Here is a 27334-nt window from a genome sequence, read left to right as displayed (position 1 = left end):
ATCAATGTATGTATCTTGTCTGGTGTTGTTTCAACTTTGCTGTAATTTCTTCATTTTGAGAGCCATTGTAGTGAAATCTATTGGTTTTATTGATGTATTTATTATTCTGATTGCTTGCTATCTATAGATCTTGCTAGATGTTTAAATCTCATTCCAGTTTGTTACTTATTTCTCCTCAGTTCCTTTATTCTGTTTTTATAACTTTAAACTACAGAATTAGAGGAAACAACATTCCCAGTTTATGTATTAAATGTATTTCTACTCAGTCTTTTGCAGTATCTACAGAAACATCAAGCTAAGCATTTTGACTTCAGTTCACTTATATCAGTGACTCATAGAAAGCCTGTTTTTGTGAAAAGAGGTCCTTACATTTCAGGTTGGTGCTGCTGTCATTGTGCTGTATTTGCTCCAACATATTGATGCAAAATGTGTTTTATTATCACAAACTAAATTATTTGTCTTTGTTTGGATTAATTTGATATGTTTTTACCTTCTTTTGCAAAGTTACAGCCTTGTTTGCAATTATCATAGTTGTCTTTGTCAGTTGTTGTTTGTTCAGCTCTATAAAAACACAGTGAGGGAGTGACTGCTGACAGAATGATGCTGAAGGTGAGGTCTTTGTTTTGTTGTACATTCTTATTCCTTAATATTTGGCCTCAGACTGAAACTGAAAGCATTTCTAAAAAATCATTAATTTACATTTTGTATTTTCTTTATCCAGATTGAGGTTGTGAGGAATTAATGAAAATAATACATTCTTTAAGTTGTGGATGATTGATTGACATCAAGGATGTAAAAGTAATTTTAGTTCATTGTTATTAAATGGGCCGAACCAGTAAAGTCAGGGCTTAATAATCTATTATTAATGAGTTTTTTTTTAGTGCAAATAATTGAAAATACATTGTGGTTAGAAATCCCATTTATAGAACTATCTTAACATTTAATAAACAATAAAAAAAGTAATGAAAAGGTGATCGATGACAGTACAGATCCCAGTGGATCTACAAAACATTAAATCACAGGTATTTAAATCTGAACAATAAAGTATTTTACTACATTTTGTTGTACATTCCTTTCCTTTTTAAAGCATCATAATGAAACTGAAAGAACTCAGTTTATTTACTTTCTGTATCTTCTTTATACAGATTCAGGTTTTAATAAAATCAGTCTCAACATAAAATATTAACCTCATGAATGAGTGAGTTAGATCATGAGTGTCATTGTCATTTAGTTTAGGGGTTACAGACACCCCAATGTGAGAGTGAGCCCAATAGTTTTCTATAGAATGTTTTTACAAAAAACAGTTTAAACTTAAAACCTACTTGTTTATGGTACTATATATAAAATATTTAATCACATGTATCTACATTTTAACACTGTGGTATTTTACTAAAATATATAATTAAAAACTTGTCAAGGTCTAGAAATTAATTTACTTAAATATTTCCTCATATCAGGGGAATTCCTGAACATATGAACATTTTTTCCAATATGGTTTCTGTGCTGCAAGTGTCTAATAAACCTGAACTGAACCTTCTCAATGATCTTGGCCATGAATGGAAGGTTATTGATTGGTCTATAGTTATCCAGTATAGAGGAATCCAGTGTTTCACAGCAGCGACTTTTAACAATTTCTGTACAGTGCCTGACTAGAATCAGCAGTTAATTATCTGACACAAATCAGTCACAATTGACTTTACAACAGTTTTAAAGAAGTTTGAGGGTATTGTGTCAAGGCAACACGTTGATGAATTTAGTTGCTCAACAGTTTCCTCTATTACTTTTGGGTTCACTGTAATAAACTCTAACTTTGTAGTTGTCCCAGTACAGTACATAAGGGTTTTGTGTTTTGCTTTACTTCAATCATCAAAACAATCATACAATTAACACAGTATTTATGTCCTCTAACCAAATAACATGACGGCACTAAACAAAAACAAACAGCAGCTGATCACCATCACTCCAAAACTAAGTAGAAAAGGTTCCAGATCTTGTCCGACTTATGTTTCAGGTTGTAACGTGTAACATCATAAACCCATGATCACCATCCTGGATGTGATGGTTCCCATAGGCACACCATGCGTCAGGTAAGCCGAAAGGGTGGCAGTGGCGCAGAGCAGCGGCACACTGGCGTGACCAGCACTCTCCGTGCGCCATGACGCACGGGATTCAGCCTGTATGAGGCCACCCACAACTGGAATTCTCTTACTGTATGTGGAGGCGACCGAGGCAGATTACAAGGAAGGCAGATGCCATCAGCCTGAGTAACCGAAGATATAATCTGATCAGATTTTCCTGGTTGGAAAAGTGCCAGGCATGCCCTGAAAGCTTTCAACCGTTGCATTGAGAGGCGTGTCGTGAAAGCACCGAGCACGGGGACAGCCCCAGGAAATAATTTTCTGTTCCGGGGAAAACATCTTTTCCGTGTTTATCATGAAGCCCAGATCGGACAGGTGACGTAACAGAACGCATGTGTGCGATCTGGCCTCTGCTTGTGCCAAAAGAGCCTGTTGTGTAAGACCAAAAGTGTCCTTTAAAGCATAGTTATTTGACAGTATTATCCATGTTATTGTCACCATGAATATTAAAGTCACCTCTAGCTGTTCCGGTGGTTGTATTCAGGGCTCACAACTGACTGTGGTTCAGCAAACTCATCCATGAATTCTCCAAAATATTATACTAAAAACAGAACTATTGATACACTTTCAGTAAGAGAAAATTAAGCAGTATAGCATTGAGAATAGTGATAGACAAAGATGCACGAACGCACGCATCATACACACACACACACACACACACACACACACACACACACACACACACACATTTTACTACAGTATATAATTAAAAACTTGTCAAGATCTAGAAATTAATTTACTTAAATATTTCCTCATATCAGGGGAAATCGTGAACATATGAACTGTCTCACTTTACAATGTAAATTTAAGCGCCCCCCCACCATCTGCCCGGGGACTGGCCGCGGTTCGGCGAGGTGCCGCGCCGCCTTGGGCGGGGTGGGGCTGGTGGCTGGTTGTGATTGGGGGTGGTCTCCGTGGGTGGGGAGGGCTCTGCTGGCGACATTGCTGTGGGGTTGCGGTGCCTGGCTGGGGGAGCAGGGGTTCGCCTGCCTATCAGTCCGTGGCTGGCGGGGTGGCCCTGCTTGGGTGGTTGGTTGCGTCCTCTCTCGTCGGGGGGGCCGGGGCCGCCCTCCTGTGGAGGGTGCTATGTCGTGGTGTCGTGCGGGCCTGTGCTGGCTCTGGTGTGGGAGCTGGCCTCTCTCCTGTTTGGCCGCTGCCTGCTTTGGTGGGACAGGCCGCTCTGGGCCGGCTGGCGGCGGGGGTCACCTCCTGGACTGCGGGGGATGTGGCTGGTACTTGGCTCCACCTGGGGGGGTCTCCGGTTGTGCTGCTCGGCGCGTCCCTGGGGCCCGCAGTGCCTCGTGCCCGTCTGCGCCATCTACCCTCTCCGGTGGCCCGCCATGCGGACAGGCCGGGCTCCTACCAGACAGGCCTCCTTCATAAACACTTCATATCACTCACTCCCAGCTGGTCTGGCTCACCCACTTGTTGCACCACACTCACATACCCAACCCTTGGGGGGCTGAATGGTGGGGCTGGGGGTGGAGGGGGCCGCCGCCTGTGCTACTAAGTAGTGCCGCGGGGGCGGCACTCCCACCTCTGGCTGCCCTACTAATCCCTCCAATTTTAATTACACCTCAACACACCACCCCCCGGAGGTTGGGACCACCACTTCCACCCTCCGGAGCTATTGCACCACATACACATATATACACATAGGCTGGATGGGGAGCACCGCTCCCCTCCATCCACCCTTTTTTAATAGCACTTCATACATTCACTAAACACATACATTCACTCAGGGGATAGGGAAGTGCCTCTCCATTGGGGGCGGGATGCTGGCGGGGGGCCTTGGGGTTGGGGGTTGGGGTCGGTGGTGGGATGCGCTGGGTGCTCGGCTGCTTGGGGCTTCCTCAGATGTGTGTGTGGGGGGCGGTGGCTGCCTCTCGGCCTGGGATCTTGGGGGCGTCGGAGGGGTTGCCTGGGGCTCCCTGGCCCCCGCTCTTTCTGCCGGCCTGGCTGCATCTAGAAGAATTATTTAAAAAATGAAAATAAATACATACAATGCAGTGCACACAGTAATAGGATGTTATGTACATTTTAGTTCATGTTAGAACCAGTGTGTGAATTTAAAAACAAAAGGTAGATTTACCATTTTCAAGCAGTGTCTTTAAGTTGGGTTTCATGCATTAATGATGATTTTCTACATCTACTGTTGCATTCTGGGCTTTAGTTTTCCAGCTATGTTTTTAACTCTTACTCATTAAACATTAGCAAGATTAACAAAATAAAAACTGATGTTGTTTAACACAAACTTACACTTTACTAGTGACGTCATCAAATGACTGGCTGTGATTGGCTTGATCATCATTCAATCAAAACTGGACCAATCTGTTTTCAACAATGAATCCCTCTGTAAAAAGTGAGGGGGATGAACTTTTGTTTTCATGAAAGTGTGGGTGTCAAACCCCCCACATCCCTCACAGGTGAGACGTGCCTGGTGGGCTGTGTTTTAATTTGAAAAAAGAAAAACAATAATTTTAAAATATATTATTGATTTTTCTAATCAACTACTAGACATTTCAGGTGACCCCACATGGGATCACGACCCCAAGGTTGAAAAACACTGTGTTATACTTTTGATTATAATTCAGCTGTTTTCATGATTTTAAAATGCAATTATAAAGCCTTTTATTTTAATCCTAATTTTTATTATTTTAATTTGTGCCATTTTTCCACGTTTTGTGAATAAATGTGCTCCATATTGTTGCCTTGCTTTGTTGGACAAATACAAATAATGACTATTCTGAATAAATACAGTTTTAAACACATTAACAGTATTGATTTTACTGTTAAAATTATTCCTTTAAGCCATGTTTGTGAGATATTTTGGACGTGCTGCGTCTGCAACACTGAAGTCAGAATTTTAAACTGGAAGTGCAGAGTTCTGAGGGTCCTTGAACGCAGCATGAGTGAGTCGATTATCATCAGCAGCAGCAGCACGTGTTACAGCAGGTGATGCTCATTCCCTTTGATTGGCCACACCCACTGAAGCTGTGGATGCAGTGACTCATTCTTTCTGAGCTGTAACGGCTGCTGTGAGACCTCGGTCTAGTGACCAACAAACGTCCTGGTTTTCAGAGTTACGTCCTGTGTCCTCGTAGATTTCACCCCAACCATTGGTTTTTCCAAAAGTTCAGTCCTGTTTGTCCTGTTTATTAATAAATAAACATCTGATGTCGCTGACAAAGACCCTTTAATGTCAGTCAAACTAAAATCTAGACATCGATCAATCCTGGACGTGTGTCAACCCCAGACATCCATCAACTCTGTCGTGGATCAACGCTGGTCGTCGTTCTCAATTCGTCGCACAGTGAGAATCGTTTTTATTAAACCAAGGGTGTCAAACTAATTTCACGTTAAGGTCAGACATATGAAATAATTATCTGTAAATAAATGGTGTTTTTTAGTGTACATTATTAATAAATTAAGATGTTTAGTGTCATTTAACTTTACTTTTACAACCTAAAACTAACCTAAAACCTAAATTAATGTTTTCTCATAAGTTTGACACTCTTGGTTTTGTGGGTTTAAGCTCCTCCCTCTGACCTCATTAAATAATCAATAATAATTCATTTTATTTAAAAACTGCCTTTCAGGCCACTTAAAAACACTACAATAAAAACAGGATAATAAAATAAGTAAATAATATTAGTTTGTAGTGTACACATTAATTTAGTCTCATACTGTTGTTGTTGAGTCATGGTTTTAGTAGCAAATAAAATCCAAACATTTCTGTAGTTAATTATAGATGACATCATTTTTTCGGTCTTAAATTAATGTTGATGAATTTACACCAAAACTTGACAAATTTTTACTGTGCGCCAACTAAATGGAGTCATGATTTGTTCATTTATAAAAAAACAAACACCTGTGAGATTAAAAATGATTTAGCATTAACTAATATATCTGAACAACCTATACAATATTTAAAAACTGGGAAAATGCTAAATCATTAGTTTTGAGAAAAATTGCGAATTTTACGAATTGCGAAGTTGACGATTTACAAATTTTCAAGAATTGACCATTTTCAGAAGAATTTAAAGAACCACGTATGAAGACTAAAAATTTGACGGGGAAATCTAAAAAAACAATTGTTCCATCACAGCATCCAGACCAGTGATGGGAGCTCACGCCCACATAGACTGAGAAGGACCAGGACCAGCCTCTCCAAGACCTGAGTCACATGATGTGGATTCATCTATTGTGCTGGTTTTATTATTGTAGCGTAGCTATGTTGTGATGATCTATTGTATCTGTTAAATCTGTTCCAGTTGAATATTTCTGTTGTACAGGAAAATGTTACACTTTGTTCCAGATAATGTTAAAATATTCTACTGTTCCAGCTAATGTTAAAATATTCTACTGTTCCAGTTAATGTTCAAATATTCTACTGTTCCAGCTAATGTTCAAATATTCTACTGTTCCAGTTAATGTTAAAATATTCTACTGTTCCAGTAAATGTTACAATCTGTATGAGGTAAGGTTTTATATTTCGATTGTACCAGTTTATAGAACAATCTGTTCTAACTAACATTAAAATAATCTAATGGACAGATGTTAAAATCTGCTCTGACTGGGGTCATATATTTACTCATAGTGTTGACTTTGCTGACTCTGCTGGTCTTAAACATGGATCCTCCATGCTTCTTGGACTCTGAGGTCACCTGTTACCCAAAGTGGATCACCTGCATAGCTACAGACTCTACTGATCAACCCTTGTTAACCCTGATTTTATTGTTTTAGATTTTGCTGAAACGGTACTTGGACCTGCTGCTTTTGCTGTCAACGTCTCCAGTTTGTATTGTTTAATCTACAACCAGGTCATTTTTCTGTTCTGATCACTGTTCATGTCCTTTTTACATTAACCAGATCAATAACCCAGGTCCTTTTTGCATTGGTCCCTTATATAACGGGTCTTTTTTGCATTGGTCCCATGTACAACCAGGTCATTTGTGCATTTTTGTTATTTGAATCATACCAGCGTAGCATCAATTAACATACAGATAACGCATCTGTGACCAACATTGATTTTTGTTATTGAGGATTGCAGTAAAAAGTACAATCCATAGAGTCTGGATGAGGTTCAAACCTTCCTCCTGTTGTTGCTGATCATCACATTCAGAGAGAGTTTGATGGCTGTACTCGTAATGAGTGAGTATACAGTAACTCTCTGAGCTAATGCGTGATCACAGCTTCCACCAGACCTCTCTACAGTGTCCATGTTGGAAAAACTCAAGAGTGACTACAGCTCATTCAAGACCACAACGACTAAAGTGCAGCAAACCGTAAGAACGTCACAGATATGATTTGTTTGTATTTTCATTAATTATTTGGAAATTAACTGTATTTGTGTCTCTTTTAAAAAGTGACATTAAAACCAGTGATGGTGCCACTGAGTCGACCCATCACCACAGTCTGGAGCCCCAACAGCCTGATCACCTGCTTCACCATCACCTTCAGTGTCTGACACACTCAGAGGTAGGTGCAGCCCCTTCTGTTGTAGTATGTTCTTGGTGATACCACGAGAACTAAATGAATGTTTGACAGTAATCCAAGTCCCATTAAGTGTTTTTTTAACTTTTTCTTCCAGTCAAAAAAGGATGTGTCCAAGGTGATGCTCCAGATGCAAACATCTGATGTGAAGCAGCAGGAGCTGATTCGTGCACAGCAGGTGAGGCTCTAATAGTTTGTTTTTCTCAAAGTTGCTTACATTTCCACTTTTATTAGGTTATTTATTTCAGGCTGTGATTATTTTAATTGAACTTTAGTAATTGAGAATGTAATTGCAATTGACTTTCTGAGGGTACATACTTTGTAAAGGAGATCATTCATTGTAATATAAAAAGTTATTTTGTTGAAAGTGGTTTTTGGAGGAAAAAGTCATTCCTCTGTATTTCTCAGCAACTCAACAGCAATGGGAGCGCTCAGTGAGCTACTGCTGCTTTTCTCTAACTTTCACTTTTACAGAACCCAGACAGGAAATGTGATCATTACCAGGAAACAGTTAATCATTTATTGAGATAGGTTTTTTTTTTGTCCAGTTTTTCATGAAAATGAACAAATTTTAATATCACTTTGCTTATAAGTACTGTTATATTTTTGACTATTTAGAACATTGTGAAGGCACGAGCCTGTGTGATGGTGGTGTGATTGGTACGTTCATGGTGGTGGGCCTGGCTCTGTGCGTCAGTTCTACATGTGTCATGTCTGATTGAAAGCATGTTTCTTTGTACTATTATAACGTAGTGTTGTATGGGTTATGTTTCAATCAATCAATCTTTTATTTGTATAGCGCCAAATCATAACCAATAGTATCTCAAGACACTTTACAGTAGAGCAGTCTTAGGACGAACTCTTCATTTTATGGATACACACATATGCATATATACGTATATACACATACATATGTATCCCACACCCAACATGAATTCATCATGGCGGCAAGGAAAACCTTCTGTTAAGCAGCAGGAACCTTGTGTGGATCCCATTCCTATGATGAACAGCCATCCATGTTATGCTGTGTTGGGTGTGTGCAGAGGAAAGGGTGGAGACAGAGTTGTTGAGACTCTGTAACTCTACACTGAGGATCCCACGGACCTGCAAGACAAAAGCCAGAAGGAGTACAGGAGCAAACACACAAGGGAAGAAGCAGATCTTCCTCCTATACTACTTCTAGAGACAAATGGAACAACGAGTAGTCCAGCATTTTGAGAGCGTAGTGTTCTGGGGGGATTGTATGGCACTACAAGCTCCTTGAGAAAGACTGGTGCCTGTCCATTTAGGGCTTTATAAGTGAGAAGAAGAATCTTGAATTCTATTCTATATTTTATGGGAAGCCAATGCAGAGAGGCTAATACAGGAGTAATGTGATCTCTTCTCCTAGTTTTAGTCAGTACACGTGCTGCAGCATTTTGAACCAGCTGAAGTGTCTTAAGCGACTTGCTCGGGCAGCCTGCTAAAAGAGAATTACAATAATCCAGTCTAGAGGTAACAACAGCATGGACTAGCTGTTTGAGCAGTAGTTCTAAGTTGTTAGTATGAATTAAGTGTGTTTAATCAGGCTGCTGGTTGGTTGGGTTGGTTCAGTGACAGGATGTAGTGTCATGCTGGGTATTTCACAACGGAAGCAGCCTGTGGGTTTCTGCAGTTAAAGATGTTTTATAACTGGAAATGTTACATAAAGATGGTTAGCAGTAACTTAATATAAGACTGGTATGTTTAAGTAACTGTGAATTCTGTGTTTTATATGTTAATAGGGTGAATGAGAATGGGTGATATTAACAATTGAATTACTTTCTCTGTGTGAATATATATTTTATATTAAGTTGATAATGTTACTTTACATAAATGAAGTTAATTTATGTTTGTTATTCTTTATTATTGTAAATTAATTTTGTTATGTCTTTATAGAAACCACACACACACACACAAACCAAGTAAAGAAGAAGTTGAGTGTGAAACCTCTCTCTGCTCTTTTCTTCATCACACTTTAGAACAGTGGCATTAAGTGGTGTTCTGGCCGACACCCTGGTGTGAACCTAGTGCACAACACAGAACCAGTGCCTATCCTGAACTATCATCATTATCTCCACTACATAAATACTGCTGCACGTGATCAAGTTTTCAGTGAATCATTGTATCAAATGTTTTTAAGTGTTGCAGATTGGGTGCATGAGTTGTTATGTTATATATAATGTAATGTGTAAGATACATTTTTAAAAACGCAAGGTGGATGTTCATAAAATATGACATTTGTTACATTTTACAATATTGTTATGTTTTATAATTAGTTAAAAGTAGTTTTTTTTGTAGCCAGGAAAAGAGGAAGATGATAATTTTCTATGAAATGTGATGAAAATGAAATGAAACAATTAATTAAATTAGGAGAAATAGTGTTGCATGAAACTTTAACATTTCCTACCTTTCTAAGTTACTGTTAACCTTCCTTATTATCTTATCCTCTAATTAAAGTGAAACTGTGAACATTTGTTTTATAGGAAGTGCTTTTTTTCTATTTTTTTCTCCTTTTTATAAAAGAAAAATTAAAAGAAAAAGAAATAAAAATAAGTGTTTTTCTAACTGGTAGTTCTTCAGACTTTTCAGTATCTATGAAGTATCTCACAGTTTCAGAAGGGTTGGTGACCTCTGCTCTAAAATCTGTCTGTACAATAAAAGCAAAGAAGTAACATTGAAAATGATTCATAATATAAACCAAACCAACCTGTATTTAAAATTACGCCTTTTGTAACTTGTTCTCAGAATCAATAACTCACCTCTTCTGTGAATGTTTGTGTGTTTGACTGTTTTGGATGGATGTTGGAAATATATTTGTTAAAAACCTGCAGTGACAAAATAAAGATAAAAAAAAAGGCTGCAGCTCTATTATACTCTAGAGAAAATGTAAATAGTAAATTAAAACATATTTCATTCATAAATCTATATGGACTAAAACAGAATCTAAAATCACAGTATTTCACATTGAAATAAAACATTACTTTAACATTCTACAAGGTAACAAAAACAAGAAATCAATAAAAACCTCACACATTTCAATAATGAACTTTTATTCAGTATTTGGTTAAGGTTAGGCCAAAGAGCAAAACACACACATAGACTGACACACATATATGTGTATTTATATATATTTGTTTTTTTTTTAAGTACAAGTACCTTAAAAATACTATATCAAGCACATTTGATTTATATTAACCCCTGTTTAAATGCAATGAATCCAGCCTCACTCCATTACAGACCAGTGTCCTCACTGACACTTTAGATCAAAAATTAAAACTTGAGGCTTTATCTTTAAACTATTACCACCATTGTGTACAATTTAAATTTATACATAAAACCTGCTTAAGCTGAAGAAACTAAAATAAAGAAGTATCTCTCACACACAAACACACGTGCACACGAACACATCATGCAAGTCACACAAACAAGCACACACACTCGAACACTTGTGTGCGCACACAAACACAAGCGCGCACAGACACGCACACAAACATTTGTGTGCACACACGCTAGCATCAGACGAGCTACCAGAGAGGCTAACGATACGTTTTGTTTCTTCCAAACAGAACAAATGTTGGATGTTGTAGTGATTTACCTGCTGTTGAGCTCCTTTATTCTCAAATGTGTGGAAGCACGTTTGAGAACTTAGGCCAAACTTTGTCCTCCATATCACTCTGCATCCAACTTGATCTGTTGACTCGCTCAGCATAAGAAAAAACTATTGACGAAGCTCTAGAGGTGAAGAAAACGGCTTCACGTCACGGTCAGTGACACATTAATTGAACACCCTAAAGCAGTGGTTCTCTAACTGTTTTGGCTCTAGTACCCCCTCTCTCTTATTTGTAAATAAATGGAAAGAATCAGTGTTTAGTTCAGTGGTTCCCAAGCTTTTTTGGATTGTGACCCCATTGTTTTTTTTTTTTTATATATTTAGTTGAACTAGATTCACAAAATGAAATGTAGTTGTTTCAGATTGTGTTATAATTTAAAAAACGATTTAGATTTTTCCGGAATTTCAAGTGACCCCATTTAAATTCCAGTCCCAACACTGATTTCTCTCTCTCTCTCCCTTAACTAAAAATAAATCTTGAATTAAATAAGTAAAGGAATAATACAAGTGAAGAAGAAGCCTATTAATTTGAATTCTGGTTCTATAGTAAACAATGCAAAACTACATAATAGTTATTTTTCTTTTTAAAAAATGTACTTTGTGCCTTAACAATTGGATTTAAAAAAAAAAAAGTCATTGCCCTGTATTTACGTCAGATATTTGTTTGGACCAGCAGAGGACGCTGGTAACCCAGTGGTTGGTTGCCATGCAGATATTCTGTGCAGTGAAGAAGAGAAGCTATGCGAGCAGACAGAGCTAATAAAAAAAAAAAAAAACGTGACTTTTACAGATATTCACGTAATAATACAGATATTTTTTGGTGCTAAAGAGGTAAGGAATCATTTATGAACATATTTAAGAGTAGAAGGCGGCCAGAAAGAAAGTTTTAGCAGACTCCGCCTGCCGTCTACATTTCTGGATTGCTGGTTAAAAAAAGTACTGCGATTCAATTTTCAAAAAATCGATATCAACCGTGATACCTATGAATCGATTTTTAACTGCCTTACGATTAATCGTTACATCCCCATTAAATAACTTTTATCAATTACTCATTGTATCATAATTTTACCTCCCACCCCTTGGTTTCACCTAGTGACATCACCAATGACATCACTGGAGATGTCACCCAGGATATAAATACAGGAAATGATGGGCTCCGCCCTCCTGTAGTCCCTGGAACACATGGTGGACAAGGTAAGAAACAAAGAACACATGTTCCATGAATGAATTAACTAATACTCAACAATTAATTAGCAATGCTAAATTAGTACAATATTTTAAATTGATGGAACAAATGTTGTATTCTCACCCATTTTGTCACAGAACTATTTTCATAATATGTTTAATGGAAAGACAGTTTGATCACACTTTTGTATCTGGCTCAGTCACATCAGCTCCACACACACTAATCCAGCACTGTTTCACTAACAGCAGCAGTAAATCATTAACAGTCTTCCTTCTCCTCCTCACCTCTAATGACCACAGAAATAGTCCATTTAAGACGATAGTCCATTGTTTTGTTCAACCACTGCGTCGAATTGGGCCACAAACATGTCAGATCATGTCAAAGGTGATACAAGGTGGTATAACTGCTACTAAAAGTGGAACTGATTGTGAGCGCTCTTCGGTTTATCTATATACTGGATTATCTATATACTGAATGTAAAGATATTAACCGTGATATTAACTTGCCTTTGCTATGTTTGTTTTGAGATAGTTTGAGAGGGAGGAGCTTATATTCTTATGTAGGGGAGGAGGAGCCAGGATTTTAAGGAGGAGTTTCATCTGCTCTGCAGAGAACATCAGGCTGTTTATATGAATTGAAGTTCCATCACCTCGCAGAAGAAGTTCTCATTACAGCACATATTGATCTTCAGAGCCTCAGAATGGTTTATTCGTCTTCTATATTATGTAAGTCAAAGTTTCGTAGAGGAATATTTTTTTATATATAAAAAAGCTAAGATAAATGTGGATGAGATGTTTTCTGATACATTGTGTTTTAATCAATTGTTTGGTTATAGTTTTTATTATTTATCTTTGAAAATAACAGATAAAAGTAAAATATATTTTTAAGGTAGGCACTCATTAACTACCATACTTTGTTCTTACTTACATTTATTATTGCTATCAAATTGAAATAAATTATAGTTTTTAATACTAATTAAAAAGGCCTTGCATTTCAAAAGTTTTTTGTGCATTTTGTCAATCTATAGACTCTAAAAAGGGCGACCGTGGCTCAGGTGGTTGTGGGTCGTCTTCTGATCGAGAGGTTGGGGATTCGATCCCAGTACCTGACTATGTGTCGAAGTGTCCTTGGGCAAGACACTGAACCCTAAGTTGCTCCCAGTGGTCGACTAGCGCCTTGCATGGCAGTCCTGTCCCACTGGTGTGTGAATGTGAGAGTGATTGGGTGAATGAGCTGATATGTAAAGCGCTTTGAGACTGCTTCAGTGTGGTGATAAAGCGCTATATAAATCAAGTCCATTTAAAAAATATTTTTCTTGTTCATACATTATAATTTATAAACAAATTAAATTGTGTTTACACTTTGTTGTTTATTTCATATTAACAGTACCTTGTAAAATGGCAAATGAAACAAGTTAATGATAAAAACTAATGCATCAGTCAATAGAAAATGTCTCCATAAACCATCCTCACATTAACTATGGGTTGTTCACAGACACAATAATAAATAATGTGCCCTGTCAATTTGTTGAACCACTAAATAAACTACAATATAAATACATCTATTTTTCATTAAGCATCATATTGGTATCCCCAAATCACCCCTCATTTATAAAGTGAGGGATCTTGTTAATCTGTGTCACATTTGGATGTTCTATGAATCATTTTCAGGCTGTGGGAAATTATTTCACAGCAAAAATAGGGATTAGTGATTTTTTTATTTTATTAAAATAACATTGTGCAAATAAATTGTAGTTAAAGGATATTTTGTCACATGTGGTTATGATGAACTGCATGAATAAATCACAAAATATTTAGCATTAGTGGAATGAGGGGCTGTTCTGGGTTTGGTGCTGGATGGATTCTTTTATTTATTTTATTTTTTATTTATTCAGTTTATTTCCGACATGGTTACATTCACTTTTTTTTTTACATTTTTTTTTTTTTTTTTCTTGTACATGCTGAAAAAGGAGACGAGAGAAGCAGTTTGCTTATCTGGGTCCCGTCCCCTGTTTTACCATCGCAAATTTACATGGGTTTACATGTCTCTCATTCTTGATTCAAAATGACTCTTCAAGCGTTTCTGTGGACTGTACGATGTAATATATTATTTTCATACACTTTATAAATTATATATATATTCTGTTTTAAACTGTGTCTCTGTCTAACATTTTAATTAGAATAATTACATGTAAAAATGAATAATGCCTGGTTAAATTTGCTTTAGCATTTAAAACACAAGGAGAAGTGTTAAAGTAATGTAAATGCAGTTATTGCTAAAACTTCAATAAAAATAAACATTTAAATACATTTCATGAAGGAATCACCCTGTGTCCTGTGTAGGGATTAACACCTGCATATCATTGTGTCCCTGTACAAGATTAAGCAGGTTATGAATATAATTTAAGTGATTATTATTTAGTATATAATATATATCATTTAGGGATCTTTGGATTTTGGAAAATCATGATATAAAATAAGTTTATCATTATTATTATGGGACCACACCAAACCTCTACATTATGAGACTATTACACAACACTCACAATGTATTTGTAATGAAATGTGAACTTTACTTTTTATCTTCTCAAACACAAAATCCATCCAATTCTCCTGTCTTTGTTCATGGTTCTAGTTGCTCTGTACAGGTTACCTGTGCATATTGTTTCTGATGTAATCTGTTGGCTCTAACTTTACTCTAAGACCATCATATCAGAGGATTTCTTTACTTAATTTAATTAAATCCCCCAAATATGAAAAACATCAGTCACTTATTATATTATTGTTTAGTCCAGCAGAGAAGGGTTTTCACTGCTGTCATCACTGTCTGTTTCTGCTCTGCAGGGAACATTAGGTAGAGGAGATCCTCCAAGCAACATGTCTATATGAAGGGTAGTTCCATCAACTAGAAAAAGAAGTCCTCATTACATCACATATAAATATTCAGAGTATCAGTCAGAATAAAAAGCGCATTAATCTACTCTATTACATAAGTCAAAGTTTCAGAGATTAATCTTTTTTCAATTTCATTTGATTTCTTTTTATTTATTCTGTCATGGTAAAGTGCACAATTTTTCACAAAAAATATTAAACTTCATTACATTCTATTGAATTAAACAAAAGCTGATGAAGATGTGGAGCAGACGTTTTCTGAGACATCAGTGGGGAATTTTGGTTTTGTACAGCAGCAGAATTTAATTGTTAGGTTATAATTTGTAACTCTAACAGCCACAGATCTATTATTTATTTTGTCAGTGAGCAAAGTTAAAACTATTAAGAGACAGCTGTCATTAACAAATCCACTTCTTTTTTTTTTTTAAATAATTTGTATTAATGCTTCAGTATAATATATACAGTATAGTAATGAATAAAAGACTTGCATTTTAAAATAGCTTTAAATCTATAGACTTTAATGAATTAATTTGTCATTGTAATTCATGAAGAAGCAGAATAATGTTTACACTTTATTTCATACAAACAAATCTCTAGCAAATTAAAAGTAAATGTTAAATTATTAATGATCAAAACAAATGCATCGCTGCCTCTCTTAAATCATTCTTATTTTAACTTGTGTGTTGTTCACAGACACTAATTCATTGTTAATATACAATAAGATATTTGGAGGTGGTTTGGTGCTGAATGGATTTTTTGTGTAAATTACTCTTAAAGCATATCTGTGGACTCTGTATGATTTTTTTCACACCATATTTATTCTCTTTAAACTCTGCTTCTGTCTAAAATGTACAATATTAATCTCTTAAATAATTACATGTAAGAATAAATAATGCATGGTTGATTGAACTTCGGCTTTTAAAGAATAAAAGAAAAGACAAGTTTTGTATTTTCTAAACAAATGTTAGTGCATATAATTGTTAAAAATGATATAAACTAAACTTATTTAAAGAACCATCCTGCTTCCTGTGTAGGGATTGGCACCTGCAGATTCTTGTGATCATTACAGGATTAGGCAGGTTATAAGTATGATGGAGGATTAGGGAAAAAGCACAAATATAATCAATGAAGATATATTTTATTGATTAGCTAATCAATGAACTGCATGCTCATTATTAAAAAGTTACATTGAATGATGCAAACATTAAACACAAACTCAAACATTGAAAAAAATTCCATCAGTTCTTCCAAGTCAACAAATTAAAAAAATGTTTACAGGTAAAGATTTATGAGCAATAGGATTGTAAATATAAGATACATAACATGTGAAACAGTGCTGATTACAAAATAAGGATAATCAAAAGTATGAATCAAAAATAACAAATATTGAAAATCAAATATATTATTGACAATTCTCAGTTTAGTTTAATTTCAAATCATGACCATCACTACAGTTTTACTAATAGTATTTTTCTTGTGTGGGAAGCTTTTATAAAATGTACAAATATATTAGTAACCAAATAAGTCATTGGGCAGATCTACAAATTCAGTATTTTCAGAATCTTAAAATACTTTGTCGATTAAACCAGAAACACCTTAAAGTGGTAGAGTTCAGACCACACCTTGTAAAAAGGACCCACAAAAGATTTGTGTATGAATTTAACTCTCGACATACTGATTAAGATTTACTCATCTTCAAGGGACGACACCTGGTCTTGATGTGGTGTTTTTTGTGGTTGTAAATCTGGATCCTTGAGTCTAAATGACTCTTTAAGACTTTCTTCTGCCTGTTTGTATGAAATATTATACCAGGATTCTGGTATTTCAGCAGGCTCTGCATTATATTTCATAGCAAATTCTTGATTGTACGTTGTCATGACATATTTCCAGTAGTCTGATGCCTCCAGACTCACATCAGGAGAAATTTTCCAGTCTGGGAAAATCTCCTTGTAATCCTTGTAAGGGTGATATTGGTCATTTGTTTGATGGCAACGGAATTTTTTATCACTGATCACAGAAGAAGAGCAGATGTCAGTGACAAGTTTCTGTGTGGCAGTAAACCTGTATCTACCCAGACCTTCTGGCCGATGCAAAGATGCCCAGTGTTCAGTGTGAGCTTTTCCACCTGCATCACAGGGCGTTTCACAGAACGGACACTGTTTACCACATCCAATCACTCTGGTGAAAAGCTCATTCTGGGGCTTCATGTGAAGATTCTTTAACTTAGTTTGGATGTTTGTTTTTTGAAACTTGTTCTTCAAATCTTGTTTTATGTCCTTCAAACACTTTGTGAGTGAATCTGCAAATTGCTTCTGGTTTGCATTGTTCAGGATCATAAAAGCACCAAGAGCATCTTGGGAAATGGCCAGTTTAGCTTCAAGTTCTTTGCAGATATTTTCAACAAACGACTTTAAATTTTTATTTGTGTTCTTTGAAACATTTTTGATGGCATCTTCAATGCTACTGATGATTGATTCAAGAAGTTGTTCCTCAAACTCAGAAAGTTTGGAGCAGGTTGAAAAATGTTTCTCTATTTGTTCTAAAATCCAGGACTTTACATAAAGTTCATATTCTGTGTTGTATCTGTGATATTCAAAAAAATGTTTCTTTGAAAGCAAATCCAGTAAAATTGAATACTGAAAGTTGATTCGTGTGCTAAACTCCTGACATTTCAGCATCTCATCAGTGATATTGAGGCCCAGATCACGATTCACACGGTCTTCCACAGCAGGCTTCAGACACTGATCTGCAAACTCTTCAGCCTTCTTCTGGCACTGGTCCCGTTTATGGAAGACGTCTTTGAAATCTGCGCAAAACTTTTTCTTGTTTTTCATCAAACATCTGTATGGATCATTGGTTTGAAGAAAATTCTGATGCAGTTCCTGAAATGTTCTGGCTGCAAATCCACAGATGTGCTGTTTCAGATAAACTTCAAACTCAATGTCTGTCTGAACATCTTTGTCATTTTGTAGACGTTCATCAATGATGTTCAATATCTCCTGAATGTAGGCATTGTGGTAGTCACTTTTTTTGGCCATTTTCTCATTTATAGACATTGTGCAAGCTTCAATGATGCTGTTTGCGCTGTGTTGTAAAGCTGCAATGTGGTCTGGTATGTTGAGCCATGTCTTTACTTTATGTTTTATTTTCTTGATCTGTCCTTCAGGTTTGTATTTGAATGGTTCCCGCCCACAATCTTCAAGTCTTTTCTGACCCAGCAGTTCATTTGTATGGCTCCCTTTGTTTGACAGATTGGTTCTGAGGCAATGGGATACCTCGTTGAAAATATTTTTGGGTTTTTGTTCAGAAAAGGGTAATCTATCACGAGTTTCATTCCACATCTTGTTAAATTCTGCGCCCAGTTGTTGATCAGTCATGTTGTATTTAGTTTTTCGACACTTATCAATCAGTGCACACACTGCTTTTTCAATTTCTTTGGTATGATTTTTCTTAATCCGGTCAATTTCCACCATTCCCTGTCTAATCTCTGCTGCTGCTGAGAGCTGATGAAGGACAGAGTTTTCCAATTCCCGTCGAAGACTCTTTGCACTGTTTTCAAATTCTGCTCTGTGTCCTTCCACCAGGTGGACATGACCCTCAGTTTGAGTGAAGTACTTTGTTAGGTTCTCCAGAAGTTTTTCTTCCCATTGGCACAGCACTGTGATAGTTTCAGTTTTTAATCTTGAGAGTAATTCATTCATGCCAATAGTTTGAGCTTTTCCGAAGTTGGATATTTTGGTCTCTGCATTTGTGCCCCAGATGTACATTTCTTTTTTGAACTCCCATTCCCATTTGTTGAACTCTGTACAAAGTCTCATGTAGGCGTCGGCTACAAGGCTGTTTCTGAAGCTCAAGATGAAGTTTTCATGCTTTACTGCATTCCACAAGCTTCTTATCCACTCCGTAAAGTCACTGATATCATTCTTTGAATAATTGCACATACCCAGTAGTTGAATTATGTTTTTTTTTAGCTCATAAACACCTTCACTGTACCCTGCATTGACTGGAGCCATTGGTGGGTTTCCATTCCAGAGTCCAGGAATGTAGCAGTTCCCAGTGTCTGGATTGTACTCCATCACATCAGTGAAGCTCTTGTATTCTTCTTTCTTTTCCATTCTAGCTGCTGCCTGGGTCATCTCATTCAGCTGTTGTAGGAGCAGTTTCCGGTCTCGTAAGTTCTTCTCATGGGCTGACATATCAGACACATTCTGGTGAACAAAGTGACATTTCGGCTTCTTTCCCACGTTCTTCATCCTGAGAAATGCATGCACCACTATTTGAAGGATGTCCTTCATTTCACTTAAATTCTCCATTGCAATGTTTACAATAGTTAAATCACTCAGCCCCACAACAAGTGTTGCAAGCTCATTGTCATGTTCATAGCTATTGTCTAGTTGTGCAAGCTCAGATGACTTTAGGCCCTCAGTGTCAATGATCACAATGAAGTCACAGTTTAAGTCTGACTTAAACTCTTCATGGACTTTGATGAGCAACATGAAGGCTCCTCGAGTGCATCGACCACTGCTGACTGCAAACTGCACTCCAAACATGGTGTTAAGGAGAGTGGACTTTCCTGTGCTCTGAACTCCAAGTACTGTGACCACCAGGATCTTGTTCTTTGGAGAAACCATTTCATTAAGCTGAGAGAGAACATCACTGACCCATTGATGGGGTATGTTGGATGCATCTCCATCCACAAGTTCAAGAGGAAATCCATCCAGTAACAACTGTGCACAAAGTTTAGGTAAATTATTCAGTTGTTGTCGGGATAGATCTGTTTCTGAAAGGGACCGTGAAGCTTCGTAGATCTGACCCATTTCACGAAAAAAATGTTCAATCCCCAGTGAACTGTTGGTCAGTTGTTGGTCAAGTTGTTTGATCTCCTCTTTGTTCTCGGAGCTCTTCCATTTTTCTTTGTAGAGTTTCCTGAGTTCAGACAGTTTAATGCAAGACATATTGTCAAGATTTATCCTCATCCACTTCAAAAAGTAGCTCCTTTCTTTTTGCTGCAACGATAATGCATTGATAAAGCATGTCAAAGCATTTGACATGTCATAGGAGTTTTGTTTTTTTCGAAGTTTTTCTTTCTTTTCCTTCAGGTCACTTTTATACTTTTCTATGTTTTCAGATCCAAGTTTTCGAAGGCGAAACTCTTCTTTCTCTAGACTTGTCAGTTCCTTCCATATTTGGCCTTGTAATGGAAGCTGCTGTTCTTTGAATGTCAATGGATCTTCAATCTTTGCAGTGATGGCATCAGCATGTTGTTTTGCTGTTTGACACTCAGGAGAGTCTTCATCGACCCGGATTCCCAGTTCTTGGGCAATGTCAGCCATCTGCTCAATACTCATCTTTCTGTCTGTCTTTGAAATCACTTCACTGACTGCTGCCCTCAAAAAATTTACGAAACTTACATCATTTACATCTTTGTTCCGAATTATGATGTTTTGAGTCAGACCTAACTTTGTTGACACTTCCTTTAGAGCGCTGACATTAATTTGTTTGTTTGTATTGTTAACCACCAAAAAAATCTGTGCCTTGTGGGTTTGGGTAGACAGCAGATTACTGGTACATTTGGCATCTAACTTGTCAAGAAACACAAAAACTGCTACAGATGTTTGACACAAGAATGCATATTGTGTTTCAAAAGATTCAATGTCCCCACGAAGGTTAGCCACTGCCACTGGTTGACTGAAAACATCAATGTTTTTGTTGCCACAAGGAAGGTACCAAGTAATTTCAGTCAACCCATTTGATATTCTTCGTGGACTGTCACCACATTCCATGTTGTGGTGAACAAAGATGTCATGGTACTGCTGTGAGTTACTCAGCAGCTTGTTCAGGGTCTCTGACTTTGACAGGGAGCACTCACCCAGTCTCACAAAGGAGACCATTGGTAGATTAGAGAGGACTATTCTTTCTTCAGTGAAACCCTTGGACTCTGAAAGAGCTTCAGGTCTATACTGCTTTACAATGTCTCTCATAGCCCACAGCATCAATGTGCACTGTTGACTGTCACAATTGGGAAGCAGAAGAGGCACAGAAAACTGACACATTGACATTTTAAGAGCCATTTCCTGCTGAACAAACCCATCAGAACACAGAAAGAGAGCAGTGATCACATCCAGAGGATTCACCATGTCTTCTGAATTAGAGATTTCAAGCAAGTTCTCAAAATCAACTTCTGTGGTCTTTGAAGCATCATCACTGTTGGATCTTAACTGTTTCATGTGTTTTATATTCCTTGCTGTCACATTAACCATCATTAATTTCTTCATAAAATACCATGGAAGGTCTGATTTACTTTTGTCTGGTTCTTCGTTTAATGTCTTGTCATCAATTTGAAGTATTTTGCTGAGTGATAGCTTCTCTTTGCTGTGCCGTTCCAAACCAAGATCCTTCATAACGGTCATCAGGTTTGTCTCTAGAAATAAAACAAATATGAGGTTATAATATGTACATTTTAACTAATGTTTCTTTTACTTAAAGAGTAACTATACATCAAACCCACTTTTTTTATGATGAATACATATACATTTGGGTATTAAGTAGTGCTGTTTTTTAATCCTTTTCCAAATCTTCACATTTACTAAAAGTATTTTAATTTAGCGTATTTACTTGTAAAATGTCAGTCACTGCCCTCTGAGGGTTGAATTTTGCTATTGGCTGAGACTGATTATTGTGACCATTGTGTGTCACCAACTTTCACTGTTGGCCCCGCCCCTCCTATAAAAGCTAAGAGGAAGGAAGAGGGTTTCCTCCAATCACAGCCCAAAGTGAGCATTAATTTACAGCCCTAATGCGGAACCTCACTGCTCCTTGTAAAGCAGCCCGTTTCAGCAGTAATGTTTTTGACTTTGTGCTTCTATAAAGCACAGTCTTCTCATTCAATGAAAAAAAAAATATCTTGATACCCGGCAATAAATGTGACCACTGATGCTGATCTGTTTGTAATCTTTATTTACTTTACTATCGTAATTTTCAGCATTCTGTGATGTCAGATGAACTCTCAGTTTGCAAATCATATGTCCAAAGCACACAATGGTTAATTTCTAGAGAAGTAAACTTCAAAAATGGTTACCCTTAATGCTCATATGAATCTAAGCACAAGTTGTAGATAGAAAATTCACTTGAAATTTAACTTGTTACAGAATTTGTCACAACACCTTTCTGTGACTACCATTATGAATAGGTGGTGTGACTATTTCTGTACCGAACGTAATAAAAACATCTATCGCAAAGAGGGCATTCCATGTCTTGGGCACACTGAACATTTTTTGTTTGATCAGATTAATACTTTTTGTGATATCGCCAATTTACTGTACTGAGGGGGTATATGTGAATTTCTAAATTTTCTTCCATTTTCAGCTTCTAATATCTCAGGAACTACACCACATATGAAACTGAAATTTTGGATAGTAATAGATCTCTGAGAATATACAATGTGCTTAGTATCAGGAGCTAATCAGATTAGGTGATAAATTACACTCACTATGAATTGTTTTAGATAAATTTGTGTCTTTAGTTTGATGTCCAATAGAGTTACTGTTATGTGAAAGTCTTGATAGATTTGGCTTCTGTGTGAATATAATTTAATTCTAAGAAGATTAAAAAATGGTTATTAAACCCTTGGTGTCACTGTAAACGGAGGATGGAAATGCAACTTTGAAGAGACAAATTATGCATTTCTTGAATTATTTTCTGACATTTTTTCATGTTCAGATTCAGGATAATTCCACTTGCACAATGTCACTTTCTTTGAATGTCTTCAGTTGTGCTGGGCTGAACATGACATGATTCATCTCAAGGAAACATTATATTAACTAAAACAGAAAACAGGGAAAGTTTAGATTTAATTTTATTTATTTATTACATTTAAATGAAAAAAATTTAAATGTATACAATTCTGCATGTTTAAACTGAATAAAACCAAGCTGACCTTTAACACCTGTAGCAGTGACTTGACTGTCAGCATCACTGGTAGAAGATGGAGGTAAAAGAGGATCCTTTAGGTCTTCAACATGAAGATTAGCAGAAGAATCTCTCGGACCGACTCCCTTCATAGATGTGACACAAAATTACCTTTTATACAGTGAGAAATCTGGTAACATTTTGTAACATGTTTAAAGAAGCTATTTACCTCTGTTGTAGCATGGAATTGGGTCTTTGAACCTTCATCCTTATCTGAACATAAGAGAAAGATCATTATTAAAACCCACTGAAAAATCGGCACCAGGGCCAATTTTTTTCATAAGGTGTAATCTGGATAAAAATTATTTGAAAAACTTTTTTGCTATCAGATTTTCAGTTTTGTCCTAGATAGATAGAATGATCCAATCTGAAAAGCCTTTGAAAATCCTTTTCAGATTGGATCATTCTATCCAGATACAACAAGATCAGAATTACAGAATCAAAATTATCTGTTGTGTTTACATTATTAGGACACCAAACACTGTTCAACAACCAGTACAGATTAAAGTTAAGACATTCTGCATGTTTAAACTGAATAAAAGAAGCTGACCTTTAATATCTGCAGTATTCTCTTCATTGTCATTATCACAGGTAAATGACTGAGGTAAAAAAGGATCCTTTTGGTCTTCAGAGTCCAAGTTAGCAGAAGAATCTCCAGCACAGACTCTCTTCAGAGGTTCACTGGTTTGATGTAAATTCTCAATATCTGAAAATGATGGTTTAAATGAGATGTTACTCATCCACAGCCTAAAAGCGTAAATCTCTGCTATTTGACAACTCTTTATATTCAGTGTCAGGCTGGCAATCTTAAGCAATTGTGTTTTATAATGGGGTTGGCTAGGAGACACTCTGACAGAGCTCTCCTATGATTATCAGCCTTGTACTATGATGTAGTGAATAATTGGTATCATGTAGGTGGCAGCAGTACACCTTTGGAGGATAGATCACCAGTGATGGGCAGAGGTCAGAGGGAGAGGAAAGATGTTTGAGGAGGTAAAAAATGGCATAACGAGAGTTGATTGTGAAGCTCCCAGCAGCTCACACTCAAGCAGAGCATGTGTGGACTATTGAGAGATTGTGAGAGAAAACTATTAACAAACCGGTGTCATGTACTGAGTGTGCATCGTACTGAGATTGTATATGCACATGCGCACTTCTGGAAAATGAATTTTTGCTAAAAAAAAAAAAATTCTTTTTTGTTTATTTTTCTTTTCGAAGTGAACGGACTTGTGTTTTATTTGTTTAATGGACTCGGTTAGGGTTCTAATCTCAGTACGGAGGTAAACTCAGTATGTAACACCGGTCCAAGCGGTCGACTCGGCGTGTCATTGTAGGAGGAAGTTGCGAATGTGGAGACTGGGGGGGGACTTGGAGGAAGACCAAAACACGGTAAGTATACCATATAATCTGACCCAGATAACAGAATAATAATTTTGCTATCAAAAGCCCAGTCTCAGTGTTGTTTTTGTTTTTTTTATAGAAGGAAACCAATGTTCGTTATAACTAAAGCAAAAAAAAAAAATAGCCCCAAAGTCACTGACAGGTTTTTTCAGAAAAAGCCTGTTTTCTCAGCTTCAGAAACTGGCATTTTGTGTGAAACACCTGCTGATTATGGAAGAAGTAAGCTAGAAACTTTTTTTTTTCTAATGAAAGTAGAGTCTATTCTTTCAGAATCTGGTTTCAGATTTTTCATAGTCATTGTACAAAATATTCTGTGGGGCTTCAAAATCAAAAGCTCTAAAATGGCTGGCAGTGAGTGGGGTTTCTGTTCTGAAAATGGCTGGCAGCCAATGAGTTAAGAAATGATCGGGTAAGGAAGTATGTTTGAAAGCACAGGCCAGTGGTTTGAATCCAACTTGAGTCATCTTTCTTATTTCATGTTCTTGGGACATATAGAAGACGTAATTTTGGGACTTCCAGACGAGGTCCAAAAAGACGTTCAAAAACTAAATTAAACGTCAGGCAATCACGTCATTTCAATGTTGTTTTAATGTCGGTTTGCTCAGTGGGGAACTAATCCTTTAAAACGCCTCAGTGGAGGCTGAGCTGACAGTGTCTCAGCTTTGGCACCTTGTGTAGCACAGATATACATCAGACATTGCTCCATTCACCAATGAAATGTTATGCAAAGCAGGTTCAAATAACGTCACACACTTCCTCTGTATAGAGGGGTTCGGACTTGTCTATATTTCCGACGGCAGGCATTTAGGAAGGCTTTGTTTACACACAAATTGTTGTTGTTCATTCATCCAGTGATAATGCTGATGACGTGTGCTATTGTCACCTGCCATAATCAAGCTGGGAAAGATAAAACTAGCTTTTATCACATTCCTAAGATTATTTCTGGACAGGGGGAAGCGGCTGAACACAAGAGTGAACGGTGAAGCATGGATTGCTGCAATCAACTGATCCGATGCAACGTGCTATGAACCACTTTGTGTTTGTTCGGATCATTTCATTTCAGGTAAGCTATAAATTAAGAAAATTTTGTAAGTAGAAATAACTCTAAAATAAATGACAGCCCCACTTTCCATTAACTTGATGCGCTTGGTCGAAGAACTTTGATTAGTTCTAAGCCAGTGTGTATTTTGTTTCATCTGACAGCCCCATTTTGTTTTAAATCAAAGACAAGTCAAAGAACTTTGATAGTGACAGAGATTTAGCTGAACCCACCACTGAGACACCTACTGTTGAAGAAAGACCGACTGTCACAGAGAAGCTGGTCTGTACTCCACTCAGACTTGTCGATCTGGTAAGGATCCTCACATCTATTTACGGCTGTTTTCTCCATGTAATGAGTAAGAGCCTTCTCATCTAGTGACTCAGTGGATTTCTCCTTGGTAACAAAGCAAGGGAATTTTATTTTTCACTGAATACTGAAATATCGTTTGTGCATTGAATAGCGCTATCGTGAAGAATGAAGCACGGTAAACAAAGCCTTACAAAATGGCTGCCCGCAATGCATTGTGGGATAAAGTCTAAACCCCTCTGTATAGGGTTCCCACGCTGGGCCAGCACAGCTGAAGCAGCGCTGCTGTGATCCGTGTGCGACGTGCGTGTTGTACACTAGGTGAACCTAGCACTCCTGCCAGGCAGCAGAGTTTATCAGTGGGTTTATTGAAGGAAAACAAAAAAGTGCAGGTATCAGTAATAACAATCATAATCTGTTTTCATTTGTTCTGAAGGTGTGCTTATATGCTCAAATGGCTGCTGAGGTATATTTAATACTCTATTTTCAGAATCAGCAACATTAGGCTATACTGAACCACAAATCCACACACTCAGATTTGCGCACAGGAGGTCAGACCTAACGTGAGATCTGATCGTAGCGTACGATCATGTCAGAATTTATATTATACCGGAGCTTGCGTGAACGTACAAACAATAATAAATCTGTGTTCAATTGTGCTGGGCTGAACATGACATGATTCATCTTAAGGAAACATTATAATAACGCACTTAACAAAAAAGAAAACAGGAATTGTATAGATTACATTTTTTTTTTTTTTTTTTACATTGACACGAAAAAAACCTTTAAAAATGTGTGTTTGTATTGACTAGTACAGTGCCCGTCAGAAGTATGCATTTATGTGGGAGCATAAGGAGTATAATTGCATATTTGTGTATCTTTCTGTTGTGTTTTTGTGCATTGTGCCCATCTGAAGTATGTATTCATGTGGGAGCATAAGGGGTATATTTGCGGTTGCAAAATGTGGGTGCAATTTTCCTGATTTAATTCTATGGGACATGTGGATGACTTCATCACTTTTATATTTTTTTGTATGGTGTATTTTTCTGTAACGTATGTTTTTTGGAGTCATGTGTATTTGTGTATCTTTCTGTTGTCTTTTTGTGCATAAATGTTTGCTGTTTTTTTTATTTAAATTTATTTTGTAATGTATGTTTTTTTGGAGTCGTGTGTTTTTGTATAATTATTGTTTTTGTTGCTATTGTAGTGTGAATCAGGAGTAATTTTGTGTATTTTTCTGTAAATGCATGTTGATTTGAAGTCGAGTACAGTGCC

At 37.0% G+C, this 27334-nt stretch overlaps 2 protein-coding genes across 5 annotated transcripts in view; both read right to left on the bottom strand.

Annotated features, from left to right (window-relative positions):
• LOC114480636 (interferon-induced very large GTPase 1-like) overlaps positions 1-27334 on the bottom strand; it is a 691281-nt gene that overhangs the window by 464605 nt on the left and 199342 nt on the right. For all 4 annotated transcript variants that reach the window (XM_028474951.1, XM_028474955.1, XM_028474953.1 and 1 more), the window contains exon 21: positions 23480-23523. In XM_028474951.1, the coding sequence (XP_028330752.1) occupies positions 23480-23523 (44 nt within the window). The remainder of the gene's footprint in view (positions 1-23479; positions 23524-27334) is intronic.
• Positions 1-27334, bottom strand: part of LOC114480637 (interferon-induced very large GTPase 1-like) — a 175055-nt gene that overhangs the window by 24134 nt on the left and 123587 nt on the right. The gene's annotated exons all lie outside the window — the stretch shown is intronic.

This window comes from Gouania willdenowi, chromosome 18 (genome assembly GCF_900634775.1).
Source record: "Gouania willdenowi chromosome 18, fGouWil2.1, whole genome shotgun sequence".
In the NCBI taxonomy this organism is placed as follows: Eukaryota; Metazoa; Chordata; class Actinopteri; order Blenniiformes; family Gobiesocidae; genus Gouania; species Gouania willdenowi.
This window is presented reverse-complemented; position numbering and strand designations above follow the sequence as displayed.